At 40.2% G+C, this 21245-nt stretch overlaps 1 protein-coding gene across 8 annotated transcripts in view; it reads right to left on the reverse strand.

The window, feature by feature from the left end:
- Positions 1–1222: 1222 nt before the first annotated feature.
- LOC113652386 (leucine-rich repeat-containing protein 49) overlaps positions 1223–21245 on the reverse strand; it is a 36388-nt gene continuing 16365 nt past the window's right edge. For 6 of the 8 annotated variants that reach the window (XM_047822196.1, XM_047822200.1, XM_047822195.1 and 3 more), the window contains 11 exons: positions 20105–20206; positions 19945–20006; positions 17597–17744; positions 13978–14061; positions 11031–11206; positions 10677–10778; positions 7061–7295; positions 6531–6716; positions 6268–6377; positions 3607–3760; positions 1223–2944 (listed from right to left, as the gene is read on the reverse strand). In XM_047822196.1, coding sequence (XP_047678152.1) covers positions 2729–2944; positions 3607–3760; positions 6268–6377; positions 6531–6716; positions 7061–7295; positions 10677–10778; positions 11031–11206; positions 13978–14061; positions 17597–17744; positions 19945–20006; positions 20105–20206 — 1575 coding nt within the window. In that variant the 3' untranslated portion in view covers positions 1223–2728. The remainder of the gene's footprint in view (positions 2945–3606; positions 3761–6267; positions 6378–6530; positions 6717–7060; positions 7296–10676; positions 10779–11030; positions 11207–13977; positions 14062–17596; positions 17745–19944; positions 20007–20104; positions 20207–21245) is intronic. The other 2 variants (XM_047822198.1, XM_027161385.2) reach the window with 1 other exon arrangement.

A 21245-nucleotide genomic window follows, 5' to 3' on the forward strand; every position in this document is an offset into this window, starting at 1 on the left:
CTGCTGAAAGGTCAAGGAGGATAAGGACGGATGATAGTTTGGCTGATCTAGCAGTATGTAGCTTCTCAGAGACATCCAAAAGGGCTGTCTCTGTAGAGTGAGCTGCTTTAAAGCCAGACTGTTTGGGATCTTGGAGGTTGTTCTGTGAGAGATAGACAGACAGTTGATTATAGACAATGCGTTCAAGAATTTTTGAAAGAAATGAGAGAAGTGATACCGGTCTGTAGTTACTGATGTCTGATGGATCCAGAGCAGGTTTCTTTAGGATGGGAATAACCCTTGCTCTCTTGAAAGTAGTTGGTACCTGAGTGTATTCATGCGTGTGTGTGTGTGTGTGTGTGTGTGTGTGTACTATCTAACTACTAACTACTATCTAAACTAATGTATACTTCCACACTCACACACACACACACACACACACACACACATGTCTGAACTACATGTCTGAAGCTAGACTGGAAATAAATGTGCTAGAATATCAAAATATTGCATACTGTATAAAACTGTATCTTTGGTAAATACAACATGTACTCAGTTGATGGTATAAAAAATATTTAAACTAGAACAGGACAAAAAGTGATTGAATGAATCAGTTAGTATTTCCCCCCACAATGTAACAGTGTGTATAGAGATCAGAAATCAGTGGAGTGAAATGATGAAGGTGATGTGAATGTTGTTGGTGATCAGCACAAGAATTCGTTTCCTGTTTTAAAGGAAGCTCACAATTCTTTACAGTTTGGGAGTGATGCAGTTTTTTCAGGTTTAAATTCAGAAGTGAGTCTTTTGTGTGCAATATACAATGGCTATAAAAAAGTTTGCACACCCCTGTTAAAAAGACAGGTTTTTGTGATACCAAGATAAATGTTTCCACCCATGATGTTAACTTACAATGAAATTTTGATCCAAAAATTATTATTACATCTTCAGACATTACTCTCACTGGACCGTGACACATTGTGCTACACGGTTTGGAGTCATTTAGTTTAGCTTGGATGTTTTTTATGAGAACTTGTCAGCTAGTCTTCCTATCCCATAGCCCACACATGTGAAGAGTCCACCAAGCTGCCACTCCTGGGCCCTTGAGCAAGGCCCTCAATTGCTCAGCTGTATACATGAGAGAAATGTAAGTCACTCTGGATGAGTACGTCTGTCAAATGCCATAAACGTAAGTATAATGCCATAATGTAAGAAGATGTAAAGAAAATAGTCCAAGAACATCTGATCTTTATTTAGGGTTTAATCAGAATCAGAGAATGACTTTGGAACATGAGATTTAACATGATTGGTTCATTCCATAAATCTGTGTGCACTTACTTTTTAATTTGTGTACACCTACCATTTCCTAAAAGAGTAATGATTGTTTTATTTCACTTTTATACTCTGTAATTTCACACCGATGTTGGAAAAGGTTCTGATGTGATTTATCTTTCTTTCTTTCTTTCTTTTTTTTTTACATAAAAAACCCATCTATTTGAACAGAGGATGTAAACTTTTTTTATATCCACTTTATATGTAGTAGAAAGCATTATGAAGGGTTTTCCCAGGCCACCACACACACACACACACACACACACACACACACACACACACACACACACACACACACACACACACACACACACACACACACACACACACATCTCTTCTCTTCAGAACCTTCAGGATAAACAGGATCGTATCTCATTTACAAAATGCCCATTAGGTCTGGAGTCATGTTTATAGATCTACACAAACTTGTACATTTCCCTCGTGCTTTTTTTCCCCTGTAACACCATTTACACAGTAGTTACGTGTATAAAAGTGATCTACCTAGAGATCAACGTCTCAGCATACAAACAGCAATAAAACATGTGTACCTCTGCGTGTGTGTGTGTGTAATTAGAGGATATGTCGAAAGTCAATTCTTAAACAAAAACAGAGAAGCTAACTACTGCACATTCCTCTCTCTGGTAATTACACACCTAAAACTTCCCTGTGAACTTGTACAGATAAAGGAAAACATTTTTCACGCTCTGTTAAGCAACTCATGCGGGCCGAGTGCCACCTTGACAGATTCGGCAGCTCCTGGTGCGCCGTCTCCGGTGGTAGCTGTTGATTTTGGAAACACGTTGTGCTTTTCTTTCATTACTCAGACGCTGTGCACTAAAGAGTTCATCATTCTCTTTTAATATCCTGTAAAATACAGAACAAAAGCGCAAAAAAACCCTCTGTGCGAGAGGAGTTCATGTCTTTTGGATCCTATCCAGCAGCATAAAAAGAGACAGAGATGCTAAAACATAAAATTGTCTTATCTCTTCTAGGGTTTCGCAGTTAGACAGCAGACAGAAAATAAACCCAGACTGGATTTTTTTTTTTGTTTGTTTTTTTGTGTGTCTGTTAGCAGCATCATTAGGAAGACCGACGTTAGCAAACCTCGTTAGCATATTACTCTTACTACTCTTCTGCGACACTTGTGTGGGTGAACAAGCATAAAAACATCACAGGCATCATGTTTTAATCATCAAAGTTCATTCCTAATTTCTCAGTCAGAGCTTAAGTGAGGTTCATTGGTTCTGTCCCTCCGAGTCATACGCGAGTTCAAATTTCTACATTTGACTAATCTCCATAGGAGATTGTGTTTTTGGAAACGGGACAAAAAGACAGCAGGAATGTTGTTTTTTTTCCTGGGCGGAGTAAACATCCTTTCATTTCTCTCCGCACGCTTTCCATTTCATCGCTCCCCTCCCTTTCATTTGGTGCTGGAGAGCGTGTCGAGGCAGGTGTGCGTGTACGCCGTTGTGTCCCTTGTCTCAAGCACACAGTCCCTCACCATCTCTACAAACATGGTGGGCCAGAGCTTGTGCAGTGCTTCTCCCTTCACACTGGTGCTGGAGGCAGAGCGCACGAGTCCTCGCAGGTACTGATCCACCACGGAGCTGCGCCCCAACACCTCACTGCTGCTCTCCTGAGGACATGCAGAGACATTCTGCTGTCAGAACTTAAAGCTGAACACAACGATGTTTAAAGATTAAATGTACAGTGAGAGATCTGAGTAAAGGACCGTTTCACTCTAATGTAATATTTTTTTATATTATAAGATTTTTACAAATGAAAAGTAAATAGAACGTCATGGATTTATGTAAATACAATTCAAATTAGGCTCCCAATCATATTGTCTGGGATGTTAAAACTTAAAACCTTGATGCTTAGTATTAAGTCTTCCAACATGACAAAATCTTCAGGACAGAAGACAGCAGTGTGATGGATTGTAAATAAGTTCCAATAAATCCCCAATGATTCAGAGAGAAGATGCATCTTATATTTTACTAAAATATACAAAAGAGCCTTAAAGTGTTTGTTCTAGTTTAGATGCTACGCACGAAATGGTAAAAAAGTTTGATTTCCCACGTCCCTAAATGCTAAATACTGTATGCCCAGAAGAAATAAACCTACAACACATTATTTGTTAGTGTGAATCAGAATCATTTTTGTGTTTATATGACAGTATTCTTGAGCTCATGTTTAAAACAGAGTGTGTGTGTGTGTGTGTGTGTGTGTGTGTGTGTGTGTGTGTGTGTGTGTGTGTGTGTGTGTGTGTGTGTGTGTGTGTGTGTGTGTGTGTGTGACCTCTGGACTGTCAGAGCTGGAGTCCTTGTTGGGGTAGTTAAAGAGTGCACGGCTCATGCTTTCCCCCAGCAGCTTCCCGTTTTCCCTCAGCTCCTCAGGGCTCAATCCAAACCTGCGAACTCTGCCCTCCAGCAAGAACTGCAGCTGTCTCTTCCTGCCGAGAAACACAGTGAATCTTCTGTGTCAGGGGTTTATACAGTAACTCGCGGTACGTTTACAGACACGTGGTAGTTTCTATGTCTATCTGTAACGGGCCAAGCTGTGTGTTTCTGGACTTATTAAATTATTATGCAGAGAGAGATAGATAGAGAGAGAGAGGCAGAGAGAGAGATAGATAGATAGACAGACAGAGAGAGAGAGAGAGAGAGAGAGAGAGAGAGAGAGAGAGAGAGAGAGAGAGAGAGAGAGAAGCAGAGGCAGAAGACTGGAGATTTATAGCTGCTATAATTTGTGGTCAGTCTGCAACATCATTAATTATAAATAATTATAAATTACAAGTAAGCATAAATAATGCCAAATTGTTGTGGTGTAAAAAGAAGAAAAGACTCCAGGATCTGCTGCTATAGGAAAATACTTCAAGGAAGGAATTCTGTCACTGTCACACATTATTTTCTTATATCACCTTTCCTGAGTTGTGTGTTACTCTTTTACCAAGCATCTAATATGTGTTTATGAGTGTTTGTGTGCGTGGGGGGGGCGGGGGGGCGGGAGATAACACGATTGCACGGTGGTTATTAAATGTATACATGTAAGTAGTGGACAGGAACAGGAGTAATGGATGTTCTATCATGAGGCGAATGAAGTGCAGAACAGAACCAGTCGGCTCCTGTTCCCTCTGCCAGCGATTCGACATGCTGCCTACCTGCAGGCTACTGCATGGAAAGCTATGGCTGCATGTGTGAGAGGGAGTGTGTGTGAGAGACACTGTGTGTGGCTCAGGGTTTTAATCAGAGCCAGGAGATTAAAGACGTGCGTGCACCGTGTCCGCCTAGCTGTAAGGAGGTGCTAGGACCTGAAACAGAGATCTAGACCTGTGAGGTGTGTGTGGTGTGAAACATGAGCAGATGTGTAGGTGATCTAGCTGGAATACCTACAAAGAGCTCAGGGAAAAATTATGTTCTATAAGTTCTCACCTGGAGCCTGAGATGTTTAAGACTCTCTCTCTCTCTCTCTCTCTCTCTCTCTCTCTCTCTCTCTCTCTCTCTCTCTCTCTCTCTCTCTTTATAACCCCACCCATCTCACTCTCTCTCTCTCTGTAGAATGGGCTAAAAATGGCAGCAGCATCGAACAAGTGCTGGCCTGCCATCATCACTTATAAAGCTATAAAATATTTACACACACACACACACACACACACACACATACACACACACACACACACACACACACACACACACACACACACACACACACACACACACACACACACACACAGTCTTTGGCCTCGTTCGTCACACAAGGAAGGAAATCCTTGAAACAAATCTATGAGAAGCTAATCACAGGACTTCACATAACATGATCATATACCCTGAATACTCAAATCTTATTGGTCAGAAGATTAGATTCATTGAGCAGAGGAAGGAGTCTCTAGTTTCATCACTTCCTAACAGTCACGTATTATTATGTATCTGGTACAGTATATAATCCTGCTCTAACTGTTCTCAGGTTAATAATAGTTTTCTCATGACTGTTCCTTTTCAACTATATTGTTAATTGCATGTACTTTCATTTTTCTATGTTTCATCCTGTAGTTATTTTCTTATCTGAAAAGCTTGAATGCAATATTAAAATTTCTAATGTTGATAAAACAACCTCTTAAATGTGAATTTGAATTATTGAGTCCCAAGCAGTGTTTTTTTTTTTTTTGGTTTATAATAATAACATATATAATATGATTCATTTTGTCTTATTAACTTATTCCTTTTGTATTAGAACAGGTTGTTTTAGCATAAATGATATTAAACATGTTTCCTGGATGTTCCACAGCATCACATATAATTGTAAACAGATATAAAAAAATATGAAAGTTAAATATTGTTCAGGTTGGTGGATTGCTGTGATTAAAAAAAAGCCCCGTGGGTTTAATTTAAAAGGTAACTAAAAAAACAAAACCATGATACACCATTAAGGGATGCATTTCTCAAGTCATCACTTTTTTAAAGATCTATCACCATCACTGTGGCTATGAGAATTTCAGACATCTGGGTCTGATAGGTTTATGAGATGTACTGTAATAGTGAGGTGCTGGCTTCAGTGTGACAGCAGTGTGAAGCTACAGAGGAACTAATGGCTAATTGTGTGCTGCAGTGTTGTCTGGTGCCTTAAGCAGATTTATTGTACAAAGCTGACAGATGGAGTCAGAAGCGGTTTTGGCCGGGATGAGGAACTCCTGCTGATGCCAAGCAGGTACCATCCTGCCCCAGAGTAAATACAGGTCAGTATATAAGCATGTGCGCACACGCACACACACACACGTAAATGTATTTATCTCTTCTCACAAAATCCACTGTATAATCAGTCAGGCATCCAGACACATATCCAAACACACAGTCACTTAATCACTGGATTGCATTATTGGGTGATAAACAATTCCTGAAAAGCAAACACACACTCATGAGAACACACCCATGCAATGTAAGTGTATCACACATGAACACACACCTGGACTCCTCCAGCAGGAGAAGCAGTCGACAGTGTGGTGTTTCAGTTGAAGCCACGTGACCCAGGGTCCCAAAAATGCGCTCGGCCGCAATGACGTCGTTCATAGTCACCTGGTGACACGGACATGAGAGACACGGACATGAGAGAGATGTGAGATATGAAATAAAATGTATTTTATTTACTGGAGCTATCAAATGTCCAGCCAATATGTAGCAAAGCATAAATACATTTTCATCAGCCAGTCATGAGCCTGTAATTACTACCTCCGTGCCATTGATTTTCTGAAGGTTGAGATGGTTGAGTCTGTAGATGAGAAAGGATCGCCACAGAGTGAGACTCACTACAGGGTTTCCCTCTGGATCAATGGTCACCTGCTCCAGCCTCTTTATCTGTGCTAGAGCTGCTAACTGCAACAGCCGGTTTATATTAGTCTCCATAAAGATCAAGTGCTATGAAGAGGAGTGGAGAGGAGAGGAGAAGAGAGGAGAGGAAAGGAGAAGAGACAAGAAGAGAAGAGAAGAGAAGAGGAGAGAAGAGAAGAGAAGAGAAGAGAAGAGAAGAGAAGAGAAGAGAAGAGAAGAGAAGAGAAGTTACTGTGACAGCAAGGGAACCTGGAAAAACTTCCAGAAAGAACTGAGAGTTTTAACAGCTCCAGGTTTTCAGCTCTGTCCTTATTTGATCCACTGATTATCAGTGTGTCCTGGACACATGCACTTGCACAGAGCTGCAGTGAACATACGGAATGATGGATCATGTCCTGTTATAGAGTTGTGGTGTGAGAAATTGGGCTGACCGTGAGGTTGGGGAATTTGAGGCGAATGCGCGGCAGAGTAGGCACGATGCTGTCAAACTGGATATAGCGGAAGGCGATGGTAGTGACGGTGCTGGCTGTCTGCACGCCCCAACCTCTTTCCAGAGTGTCCAGAGCTCCCGGACCGAACAGACGCACCGTTTCGCCATCCAGCTCAGCCACGTGGCTCTCAGACAGAGACAGACTCTGCACACAGGCACCCCCTGCCTCCTGGAGTCTGGAAACAAAAAGAGAACATTAGAGAGAGCATAAGAGAGAACATTAGACAGAGCATTAGTGGGTCAGGGACTTAACATAGCAGCTTAAGTCTTAAGAGTTTGAAGCAGTATCATCTTTTACTGATCTTTGAGCTAAAGTGCTTTCGGGATGCTTGCCCAAAAACAATGGCTCATAAAGACAGAGATTTAACTTAATCACTCAGTATCAGTAACATGTGTGCTTCAAACACAATGCCTGCAGCAAAGAAGAGTCATATCTGCACTAAAATGAGGCTTGATAGGTTTTTAATAAGTGTTTAACTTTTAACGCTCGCCAAGACTCCTTCACAAAATCCAACAGATGTCCAAGGGTTTGGTTAACTTTCTTCGAATTCTGGGAGAATGAAGCTAACGTTGGAATGACAGTTGATAGTCGATAGCTGCTAAAACATAAATCAGTCAACTTATTTTATTGATTCCATATGTTCCACAAAATAATACAATATAAATGCATAAAAACATGTTCCTTAATTAAGAAACCATTATAATTTCTACACACTGCTTCAGGATATGCTGTAATTGTAAAATAATCAATGTTGACAGGTCATGAAACATCATTGTTGATTATTTTGCTACCACAACACTCCAGGAAGTCTTTACACAGTGCAGAGCATGGGCCAAAATCATCACACAAGCTTCTGTTAATTATACTATAGGCAATTTTTGGCTCATCATCTACATATAAGGCAATCTAGAAAAGTGTACACAATAGTGTCTGTTTTTGGTTAAACTGACTGAGTTCAGTCTCAGAATTTGTTCTGGGATTCGTAGAGCAGCCGTGCTCCAGGACGTCTTCACAAGGGGACCACTGAGTACAGATGTAAACACAGTAGACAGAGTAACACTGCTTACAGAGCTGAGTGCCTTAATGGTGCGCTGCCAATTCCCTATCTGCCTGATCCATTAGCACTGATGCTAATCGTCGAGCCTCTTACAAAGCACTGCGTTTGTTTACGTGTGTGTCAATAGGACAGAGAAACTAAGTGTGTTAGTTAAAACCGAGACCCGATCGGTCTGTAGGAGAGAACAGACATCCGTCTGGCCTAATTGGCTCGGCTCCTGGGTGCTGCTCTGGAGAAGGTATATAGTTAAAAACGTAACCGTGAGAGTGGAGGATCATGGTGAGTCTCAGGAAGGCTCGATATCCTGGTGGAGCTCTGTGACCCGGCACCACCGTAGCCTAGTGACACCCACATGCCAGAGGATCGGCTTCATGGACACCAGGTTTTAGCGTTAAAACACCAGAATAAGTCAGACTCAAGCTTATTCAAATTTCACAAACCGGAGACTCAGACACGGCGTAACACTAGAGCCACATAGGGAATCCCAAAGAGAACAGGGAGGAATTTGTGTGATTTGTTTCAGAAAGGAGTGGAACGAGGACTGGTATGGGAAGAGCAGTGTAAAAGGTGGCCATTGTGTTTAAAAAGAAACAAAAATAAACAGCTGACTACACGGAGATAGAGAGAGCCAAGTAATGAACGACTGTACCGAGATCAAAGTAAAACGCCAGGTTGGCCACCTTAGATAATTATTGTTGTGGTTTTTAAGAACAGAAATCTTAAAATGATCTAAAATGCATGAACTGATTAAAAAAAAATGAACCAAAGAAACACAAACAGATTTTGATTAAGCCATGACATGATCCTACAAAACGCTGAACTTGGCTGAACACAAAAGCCACTTCGGTGCTCATCATGCCCTTCATTTAATCCTTATTATCTCCACCCAAGCCAAACAAATCCAAAATAAACCCTGTAAAGTCAAGAGATATTCTCAGTTGAGATAAAGATGGAAAGAAGGAAAGAAAACCTTTCGGGGATTTTCTAGGTGAGTGAATTAGCTTCAAAATCCTGTAGAGTGGAAGTGAGGAGAATGTTTGACGTTTAAAGACACCAGACAGCACTGTGTATTCTGCACACTTATAGGTCTACAGTATGTTGTGAGTCTGAATCAAAGCATCTCTACTTGTCTATATGTTTGGTTTGGTTGTATGCTGCATATAATTAAACAAGTCAAGAAAAGCAAAAAGTGCGTGTCCCTGGAAATCTTTTTGTATTAATTAAGCAGAAATGTGGTGATTGACAAAAATCACTCAAAGAACACAGAGCTGAAACTCAGTAAATGATTGGAAGAGCTTGTTTGGTTCCCGTCGCTCGAACCAGACCGAGAACCTCCGTAGGATTCCTCAACATTCACAACTACTGTATGTTGTATGATAAGAAGAAAACAAAGCACAGGTACCTGACCAGGATATGGACAGTATGAATTTCACACTGATCTGAGTCCATGAGCAGACCTGCAGGCGCCAGGAACTGACTGGAAGCCCTGAAACCTCACCTTAATCAGTCAATCTCAAAGCACACTGATAAAACAGAGCCAGAGCTGCAGGGTGTCACACTGTTGCCTGCAATCACACATAATGAACGAGCAGCATCCTGGAGACCTGGTCCCTGTAAAAAAAAAACATGCCCAAATAGAAGGTGATGAAAAGAAAAAAGGTGATGGAGGAACAAAGCAATGTCCTCGTGTTGCCTGTAAGACACGGAATAAGCTCCAGCTGAAACGCGTCCAAAAATAACAGCTATTTTTTAAAGAAGACAAGGAATGGGAGTGATGCGCTGGCTGGCACGCGGTGCTGCTTTAGACATATTTAATCAAAGGTCAAAGCAGAAGACTCTCAAAGCAACTTGTGTATCAGGACGTTTGTTCTCAATGACTGGCAGATTGTGTTATCTTACAGAGTCACAGGCTAGACTGAAGTGAGAAAAAATAACAGATGGAATAATAAAACGCACTCCCACTTCTGCTTGTATTCTCTGTCTGTTTTTCCGTTCTCCGACTTTTGTGCTTTTCCAGAAAGAACAAGAACTTTCTAGGTTCACACAGCATGAGGCCAGGTTGTTTGACCTGATCAGTGTGTTAAGACTAATGTGTTCTTGGGGAAAAAGTTGTAATTCCTGTTGAATATTTGAAATTTCTCACATGCGCACGCACACACACACACACACACACACACACACACACACACACACACACACACACACACACACACACACAGCTATCATATTAGCCAGCAAAAAACTTTGTCTCTTAAATGGTCAAACATGCTTTTATTTGATCATAAGTAAGAAATGTATCGATTATTGTGATAATATTGTCAAATTAAACATGTTAATTAGTTAATTAGATGCAGGCTGCACTTGTTCCTTGATTTGACTGTGAGTATACTACAGGTTCAGTACTTTAAAGTGTAGTATGGGGATATGCAGTATATATGGATTTGTGTGCGTGTGTGTGTGCGTGTGTGTGTGTGTGTCTGTGTGTGTGTCTGTTTATACCTGGGGTCTCGGGGGCTGTTGGGCCGACTGCCTGAACGCAATTTACTTTCACTGCCCCCTGCTGGACGCTCAGGTACAGTTACAGGACTTCCTCTATCTCGTCTGATACGGAACCACAAATGAGAGCATAAACAGAGAGGAAAAAATAAACCACCTTCCCACTTCTGTTTGTCTTAAATGTAAACATAACAACAATCACGAATGATTTTTTTTAAAGCTTCTGGCTTTGAGGCTATATTTTACCAAATATGGTCATACACAACAATGGTGCGGCATTTAATCTCTTCTATATCATAACATTGTTTAATTCTCCACTGTGATTGGTCAGAGAATGTTGAGATTGTTACTCTCTACCTGAGGTCATCGGGCGAGGGTTCCTGAGCAATCCCATTGGTCTGTCCTGGGCTGTGGGCGGGGCTGTTCTCTGGGCTCAGCTCATCCTTGCCTCCGTTCTGTGCTGGAAGCTCCAGAAAGCTCCTGGAATCCTCCCACTGCTGCGCTGCCTTACGGATGGCCAGTCGACGCTTCTCCTGAAGAAGTCGGCGCAGAGAAGAAAAGCAAACAGCAACATCAGACTTTACATCAGCTTTTTAAACATGGTTCTGAATAAAAGAACTTGTAGCAGTCTTCTACAAAGATAAAACTGTGACTCCATCAGCTATGGCACTTGACATGTAATACAGTATGTTAGGATGTATTACTGCATTATGTTACTGAGTTTAGATACTCAACCTTCCATGAAGAATATTCAGCCTAGTATAATTTTACTGTCAGTTTTGTCTTCTATGTACTTCTTTGTAAGTACAGTATGTGATTAGTTTATGTGCACAATTATTTTTTCAGGAGAACTGAAATACTATATATTTCCCCCTCTTCCTTTTCTTTTTTACTTTTTTCCTTAGATTCTTAGGTTGAACATTATTATATGTCTGTAAGAATTTAATTTTATTTTTCTAGTTCTGCCATTTTTATATATTATGCATTATATTTTAAGAGATATATATATTATATATCATTTATATATTTTTCTCAGCAAACAACTAATTATATCATGTATAGTTTATCTATCTATCTATCTATCTATCTATCTATCTATCTATCTATCTATCTATCTATCTATCTATCTATCTATCTATCTATCTATCTCTATGTATACATAAATGTGTGTGTGTGTGTGTGTGTGTGTGTGTGTGTGTGTGTGTGTGTGTGTGTGTGTGTGTGTGTGTGTGTGTTTTAATCCTTATACCAACATCTTAATCATCCACCATAAAGGGCTACAAGTGGCAGGTAAAAATAAATAAATGTTTCTATGTTTATATTGTTAATGATCTTTATTTATGATGTCATTGTTAATGGATTAATAGGTTTTCTAACAAAACACAAAATGTGGGGTACATTTTGAAAAACCCCACAAAGATAAAATGAGGCTTATGATGATGCCGTTGGTGCCTGTAGCTGTGGCAGATATTTTTGGCCTCTTTCTGACCCATTTTGCAGAGATTTTTTGGCAGACTTTAATAACACACAAACCATGTTCAGCTCGAACCTGCACAAAACAGATCCCGGACTTTCTCATTTCTCCTTGACAAAAGTACGTTTCTCTATTTCACCGACATCCTGATGGAGCTTTAATAGAATGAACACTGATAAACTGATGTATGCTGATATCTTCCCTGCAGTCTGGAACGTTCTGTCTCCACATTTCTCCACAGGAACTGAACAGCAGTCACTGAGCTCATTGCTGGCTGTCACAGGCTGACATTAGTGCGAAACACTAGCTATGGAGCTCATGTGAGAGAGATGAGATTACTGGAAAATCGCAAGCCTGGCTTCATGTGAAAGTGAGACAGTTTAATGAATCAAAACACTAACACTTCAGAATTCTTGAATTTCTCCTAGAGGGGATTAATAAAGGTACATCTCATCTCTCATCTCTTTCAGTGACATTCTTTTAGTTCTAACCTCGGATATCTATCATTAGCTCTTTCCATCTTTCACTACATATTACCCATGATGCAATTCTCAACATAGATTAACTACAAGAGGAATCTTGCTCCTCTTTGGCCCTTATTAAATTTCTCCTCAACAAGGTATGGAATGTGCCACTCCCTCTCTCCCTCTCTTCTCCCCCCTCCCTCTTTCTCTCTCTCGCCTCTCTCTCCTTCTTTTCTCCCTCTCTCCCTCTCTCTCTATCTCTCCCTCTCTTCTTCCCCCTCCCTCTCCCTCTCTCTCTCTGTAATAAGGAATGAAGGAGTTGACATATTATCAGGGATTATCTGGCTTCAATTACACAGAAACCATCAACTCCTACTACTCTCCCACTTCATTCCCAATGCCCCCATGGCTGCAGACATTAACAAAAACAAATAAATCACACACACATTACACAAAAACACAAGACGCTGCCAGATCTTCAGTTCAATCTAAACTAAGTTCTAAGCGAAGTTCTGTCTTGACATGTTTTCACATTATTACCTAATTGTGTTGTTTTGGAGTCTCCAGCTCCAGTGCTTAGGAACTAACAGTCAGAAGGAAAGTCCTCAGGATGCCTCAGCTGATATTGACACCAATCAGTTTTTTTTTCATGGAAAATAACAAATATAATAACATTTATATTTTTTATGTACATTTCCAATTTCAATTCCAGTTTATTGTACAGGGTTTGTTTGAGAGAAAAAAAAAGGGACTTTCGACTTCCATTTATGTTCAATATCAACATCTTTGTCTTGTCTCACTCCACATTGGTGTTAATATCAAGCTCATATGAAAGTAGACACTCAGGATTCAGTATTTCTGTTTTAATTTAGCTTACAAATGGTGATATTTTCACAGAAAAGTAAACGATGAAATTGGAGGGTCTTGTACAGAAATGCTCGTTGATAAACATTTAAAAATTTCCCATAAGACAGCGGAAATAAAGTGTAGTGGTAAAAAGGAATCATTCATCTCTGCAAATTAGTGTGGTATGAGTGAAATAAAATGCCTGCTTTTACTGGAAATAATAATAAAAAATAATGGCCTTCTGGGTGGTAAAATATCACACCCCTTTCTTCTTGTCCTTAGCTAACAATGCGCTTTGAGTGACATTTTTACATAAGTACAGTGTTGTTACCAAAGCGCTCTGGTTTCTTCAGTGACTCATCTAATGAGCATCATCTCTTCCTCACTGAAAGAGTAAAGATCAGCCTGTCACTGCAGCAGCAGGAATACACTACAGTAGCTCCAGAAATACCAGGACAAACCCTTAATAAATCAACCTGCAGGAAATGCAAAGAAAAGTGACAGGATATTTAGTGGCTACCTTGTGAGCGGCTTGTTTGTGGCTCTCGCGTTTCTTCTCATCCTCCTTTCGTGCTAAAACATTTGCTGTGCGTCTGTCTTCCTCCTGCAGGACAAATCCAGAGACAGCTCATATCAGCTACTAAACATGGATAGAACACACGTTTTAGAAGAGCAGGAAAAGAATGTGATGTGATAGATGTGTGTGTGTGTGTGTGTGTGTGTGTGTGTGTGTGTGTGTGTGTGTGTGTGTGTGTGTTATGTGTGTTGGAGGCCAGATGTTGTCCTGTAGTGTTTGTTTAAGGGCAGATGGGAGGACACCAGACTTGCAAAAAAAAAAAAAAAAAAAAAGTTATTTCTAACTTGGACCACAGCCCTGATGAATTCTCAGACCTGATTGGTCAGTAGTGTTCGTAATTCTCTTTAACAGACGGTTGTAATTTACGTCAAGGTTTTCTATTAATGCATTCATTCTACTATGATAATAACTTTCTTTCACTGTGCGATTCCAGCCATCTTTTAGTCCATCCAAAACACAGCTGAACTGATCCCAATAATGTCTTGTCAGAAATATGACAGAAAGTCAGGAAATGTGTGTTCTAGAATTTTCAAAGAAAAGCATGATGTTGATGTTGTAGTCACGGCGTGTGCTGAACTATATTTTCCATCAGCCTCAGCACCTCACATGGCCAGATCACTAGCTTCCCCCTGATTACTACATTACACAAGTTCCTGTGGTTCAGTGTCTGTTGTTGTTGTTGTTGTTGTTGTTGTTGTGTCTGTCCTGTGTGCCACAGCTGTGCTCATAGTCTTTGCTTTAGTCTTACATCTATAGTTATATGACTCTTGCTGACTCATGGCTCTCCTCAACTTGACTCCTCACACAGGTCTGTAGCTTCTTCACTAGAAAGCATAAACTACTAACATTCATACTGTATTAATTATAATTAAACTTGATTAAACAGAGCATGTTTGAATATTAATGAGCTACCTCCTGGCACTTTCCTTCCATGTCTTTTTGTCCTATCGTGACGGAACTGTGAAGAGACATGACAGATTCTCTCTTTCTTTTCTTTTCTTTATTTTAAAATCCCAAATACTTTTGCCATCAGCATTACTGTATTTGTAGCTCTTCAGTGAGCATTGTAAAAATCTGCAGTGTCTTTTTATTAATGGTTCTCAGACGAGCGTCATAGCAGTGCTCTTAACTGAAGAGTTCATTTGAAATTTTGTAATTGAGAGCAAAATCAGGTCTTCTTAAGTTAAGGTTAACCTTAATAAATGTATATAAAATATATATCAAATAGCTGTAATCATTGATGTGGTAAGTGACGTGTTCTGTAGAATAAATTTAGACATAAGTGATAAGTGAAAACAGGACAATAACTAGTTCTATGGATGTTACACAAAGTTCACTGTAGCTATAAATGAATAAAATGTATAAGGTTTTGTTCTATAAGCACATTAAAAGTGCAGCTGTTGTAAAATAATCATTCCATTGTTTATTATTTTTCACACTCCAAGTGTTTATTAATAAAATAAGACCTCGCTAAATGTGTTCAATGATGACTGACAGCTTTTGTGTGGTTGGGTTACACACTGAGCCTGAGGAAATAACTATATATACTTAAAAAACATTCCACAGAATGTGATTAGTCCAAACAACCAATATGGATAAATGATCAGAGCAAACATCTGGAAAAAAATCACATCGGTTTATTTTCTGTGCTATTTTCAAGCAATAAGATGCAAATACAAATAAAATATTTTCTTGGATTCATTCACAGATGTCAATCAACTGACCCTGCTTTATAAAAAAGGTGTTCTGATGAGCGTGTCATATCACACCCATACACCTTCTGAGCCCCGACACAACCATCAGCACGAGATCCCTGCAGGCCAAGACAATAAAATCTGCAACATTCGATCTGAAACACTTCCCTTTAAGAACAGTCTGAGACTTGTGTGCCATGCTGACACAGAAAAGTGTGGGTGGACTATTACAGCAGCACAGGAGGAGGAAATGATCAAGCTGAGCCAGATTTCTCTTTCACAACACAAGCTACACTACACCAGTCACTCCTGACTAACGGGGAATCCCAATAAGATTTCCACTTTTTCACATTTGCTGATCTGCCAGAGCATGATGAATGCTGAGCTGCTCTGCTTCTCACATAATGTGGCTACTGTAAGTAATGAGTAAGTGAGTAAGAAGTAAGTAATAAATAGGTATTAAGTGCATAAGAATTAAGTCATACTTAGGTAATAAGTTAGTAATAAGTGTGTAATAATTAAAAAATACATAATAAGTAAGTACTATTAAGATCTATTAAATAATAAGTATGTAATAAGATTGTAATAACTAAGTAATAAGTATGTAATAAGATTTTAATAAATAAGTATGTAATAAGTAATCCATACATAAGTTAGTAATATGTATGTAATAAGTAATAAATACATAATAACTAAGTACTCAGTATTAAGTAATATGTATGTAATAAGTTATTAATTAGTAGGTAATAAGTTAGTAATAATTATGTAAGTAGTAATAAGTACATAATAAATGCTGACTATTAATGAATAAGTATGTAATAAGTTAGTAATAAGTACATAAGTAGGTGCGAACTATAAAGTAATAAGTATGTAATAAGTAATAAGTAATAAGTATTATGTCTTAAATAAGTTTGTAATGAATTAGTTATAAATTATTATTAGGTAATAAGTACATAAGTAGACGCTTAAGTTTTTATAATCATGTAATATATACATAATAAATACAAAGTATTAAGTAATAAGTATGCAATAAGTTAGTAATTAGTAATAATTAATAGGTACATAATTAGTAAGTACTGAGTATTAAGTAATAAGTATGTAATATTAAGTTAGTAATAAGTTAGTAATAAGTACATAAGCATGTAAGCACCAAGTATTAAGTAATAAGTTTGTAAATACTAAGGAAGGGCAGTACTAATAAATAAGTTAGTAAGCAATTTACTAAAAAAGTTTTAATGTTACCTCCTTTCTGGGTCAAATAATAATAATTATTAAATGTAACCATTTCAAAGAATACAACAAATTCAACAACAACAATAATAATATTTGATGTGATGATAATAATATTGATATGATATTTTTGTGTCTAGCAACAATACACATTGTTGGTAAAAGCATAATGAACTTCAGCAGACCACCTCTCTTTCCTGTTCTTGGTTTCATTACTTAATTTTAATCATTTTGGATTAATTGAGGCTTTTCTGACACACAATTAAGGCTAACGAGACTGAAGCAGTGTGTGTAGTTCCCCTGTATTGTTTAATTAAGCCTGGCCCGAGGCAGCTGCTCTGAGATCAGGTAGACACTGCACACTCTCAGTCTCAGCCGCTCTGAGATCTGACACTGCACAGTCTCTCCACATTGCCTGATCAATATGAAAAAACACATGGAGTGTGTGTGTGTGTGTGTGTGTGTGTGTGTGTGTGTGTGTGTGTGTGTTTTCAAAAAATCAAGTACATCCTCTCCATTCAAGAGATATGAGAATTCAACACAAGTACACACACACACACACACACACACACACACACACACACACACACACACACACACACACACACACACACACACACACCCTCTCTCTCTCTTACTGTGATGCGCTTCATGTCCAGCAGCCGGAGTGGAAGCACACAGCGCAGCACGGTCTGTTTGTAGCATGACTCCTGAGCTACAGGGTTCCCATCCAGGGTGAGCTCACTCAGAGAGCACAAGTCTCCCAGACAGGCCAGCTCATCAAAACTATTACACACAGATACACACAGAAACACACACACACACACACACACACACACACACACACACACACACACACACACACACACACACACACACAGAAATGAGAAATGTCATGCTGTATCAATAGTCACTTACATTCTTATATACTTTACGTATAATGTAAGCTTTAACATGATCTAGCCCTGTAATATTCACATACAGTCCTATTACACTGAACATGTGCAGCTGTATGGAACAAATACAGCTGTACTTAACACAAACTGCTGTACTGAACACACACTGCTGTAGTGAACAATGCTGTACTGAACACAAACTGCTGTACTGAACACTGCTGTACTGACCAAACACTGCAGTACTGAACACACTATGCAGTAGTGAACATACACTGCTGTACTGAACACACAATACTATAGTGAACACACACTGCTGTACTGAACACACAATACTGTAGTGAACACACACTGCTGTACTGAACACACAATACTATAGTGAACACACACTGCTGTACTGAACACACAATACTGTAGTGAACACACAGCTGTACTGAACACACAATACTGTAGTGAACACACACTGCTGTACTGAACACACAATACTGTAGTGAACACACAGCTGTACTGAACACACAATACTGTAGTGAACACACAGCTGTACTGAACACACAATACTATAGTGAACACACACTGCTGTACTGAACACACAATACTGTAGTGAACACACAGCTGTACTGAACACACAATACTGTAGTGAACACACAGCTGTACTGAAAACACAATGCTGTAGTGAACACACACTGCTGTACTGAACACACAATACTGTAGTGAACACACAGCTGTACTGAACACACAATACTGTAGTGAACACACAGCTGTACTGAAAACACAATGCTGTAGTGAACACACACTGCTGTACTGAACATGCAATACTGTAGTGAACACACAGCTGTACTGAACACACAATACTGTAGTGAACACACACTGCTGTACTGAACATGCAATACTGTAGTGAACACACAGCTGTACTGAACACACAATGCTGTAGTGAACACACACTGCTGTACTGAACATGCAATACTGTAGTGAACACAAGATAACACAGATTAAAAAATAGAGAAGAAAAGAAAAGAAAAAAGAAGAGAAGAGAAGAGCCTAAAACAGCTGGCTTTCACATTCACATCTCTCTCTCTCTCTCTCTCTCTCTCTCTCTCTCTCTCTCTCTCTCTCTCTCTCTCTCTCTCTCTCTCTCTCTCTCTCTCTCTCTCTCTCTCTCTCTCTCTCTCTCTCTCTCTCTCTCTCTCTCTCTCTCTCTCTCTCAGGCCACAGCAGTATGAATAAATAATCAACCTGAACCTTTTAACCATTCTGGATCACATTGTGCTCTCTGTGGGCCTGCTCATCTCCCTCACCCCTTCAATTTCCCCTCCATCACCACCTCCATTGCTCCTCCATCTTCTTCTTTATCACCCCATTATCTATACCTTCACCTGCTCTATTTCCCCACCACCCCCTCATTTGTCTCCTCCATCCTCAATTGCCCTATTGCCTCCTCCATAACACCATCACCTCCTCCATCACCCCTCCATCACCTTTTCCACCCTTTATTATACTGCCACTCCCTTCATCATTACCCCTCCATCAATTCCTTCATCCACCATTACCCCATCACCTCCTCCATTACCCCATCACCTTCTCCATCATCCCATTAACTCCACAATCACCCCATCACCTTCTCAATAATCCCATCAACTCTTCCATCACTTCTATTACTACATCATCTTCTCCATTACTCCATCACCTCCACCTTCACCTCCTCCATCATGCTTTTTTAGTGTCATAAACATAAACTCTCTCTCTCTCTCCCTCTCTCTCTCATACTCCCTCTGTCTCTCACTCACTCTCTCTTGCTCTGCTCGGCTGCTGGAGGTGGACGCATGACATGGCAAAAACCAGAACAAAGCATTTCAGAGTAAATAAACAGGACAAGAGAACAGAGAACGAGATAGATATATTTACATATACATTATACATACACTCATAAATATATACACAACTTCCTTAACAACCGCAGTATCTACAGATTGATGACAGAATTATCAGGTAATGTAGCATCAGTCCTCATGTGTGGGCAGGGCAAAAAATAATGTCTACCTCAGCACTTTTGCTGAGTCGTTAATGCAGATTAATGCAGCCGCACTTTCTCTTACCTGCTGATGCTGTTAGCACTGAGAAAGAGACGCTGGAGACAGGGCAGCTGGTCCACCTCCGTCTATTGAAAAAGAGAGAGAGGGGAAAAATGAGGGATAAGCAGAAGTAAGAAAGAAAGAGGGATGCTGCAGAATCCCTTGTGAAGCTGTGAGCTCTTACCATTCGTCCAGTCACCTTGCAGCGCCGGCAAACTGCTCCATCCGGCCAGCGCACACGCATGCGCACATGCATAAACACACTCAGACACACAGACTGCTGCGGCTGCTTGGGGAGGGGTGTGAACACAGCGCAGGAGAGGAGGGGGAGGAGGGTGAAAGAGAGAGATAGAGAGAGAGAGAAGAAGAGAAAGGGAGATAATGCAGAGGAGATGCTAACACACTGTTAGCAGAGACGGTCCAGCTGATGACGTTGGCAACGAAAGAGCTAATGGGGGATGTGTTTTGGGATTATCCTGAGTGTGTGTGCATGTGTCGATGTAGATTCGATGTAAGAGAGAGAGAGAGAGAGAGAGAGAGAGAGAGAGAGAGAGAGAGAGAGAGAGGGAGGGAGTTGGAGGGGGGGTGAGAGAGAGAGAACAAAGGATGGAGGGGGGAAATTAGGGGAAAGGGGGAAGGATGGTGGAAGGGAAAAGGCTGTGACTGGCAGATGAGGACATGGCCAGGCGGCAATGTCACAGAGGGCAACAGTTGTGATGTCTCACATGAGTGTGTGTGTGTGCGTGTGTGTGTGTGTGTGTGTGTGTGTGTGTGTGTGTGTGTGTGTGTGTGTGTGTGTGTATGCTAAACACACAAACACACACAATCTCTATAGTATCATTTCTTGAGTCAGCACTTAGTGGTGAAGTCTGGCAAGTTGCCCTTAACGCCTTGAACAATGCCAACATTCAGTACTGTGCTCTTCCCGGGTGATTATAAAGGAAGGTGTGTACACACTCAGACGAGTGCCCTCTTGCCTGCTTGTATGATAATTATGTTTTATTTAGCCTCCGGAGATGCACCGCTGTCCAATATCTACTTTAGCGAGAAACAGAAGGCTCAGTCCTCGCACTACAGATAGTAAAAGAGTATAAGTCATAGATTTTCAGACATGTTGGGATTTTCTCTGCGGAAAAACGTCCTAATCATGGGATCCTAGGGTGGGTTCGATTACCATCAATGCCATCTATGCTGGGAAACAAGAGACCAAAATTAGCTGTCAGGCCTGGGTCTGAGCAATGGCATACTCTGACTCCCATGTCAATCACAGCAATACTGGCCAATGTAAGCATCTGTGAGCTCATGTATTGCTGAATATATTTGTA

This window comes from Tachysurus fulvidraco, chromosome 13 (genome assembly GCF_022655615.1).
Source record: "Tachysurus fulvidraco isolate hzauxx_2018 chromosome 13, HZAU_PFXX_2.0, whole genome shotgun sequence".
NCBI lineage: Eukaryota > Metazoa > Chordata > Actinopteri > Siluriformes > Bagridae > Tachysurus > Tachysurus fulvidraco.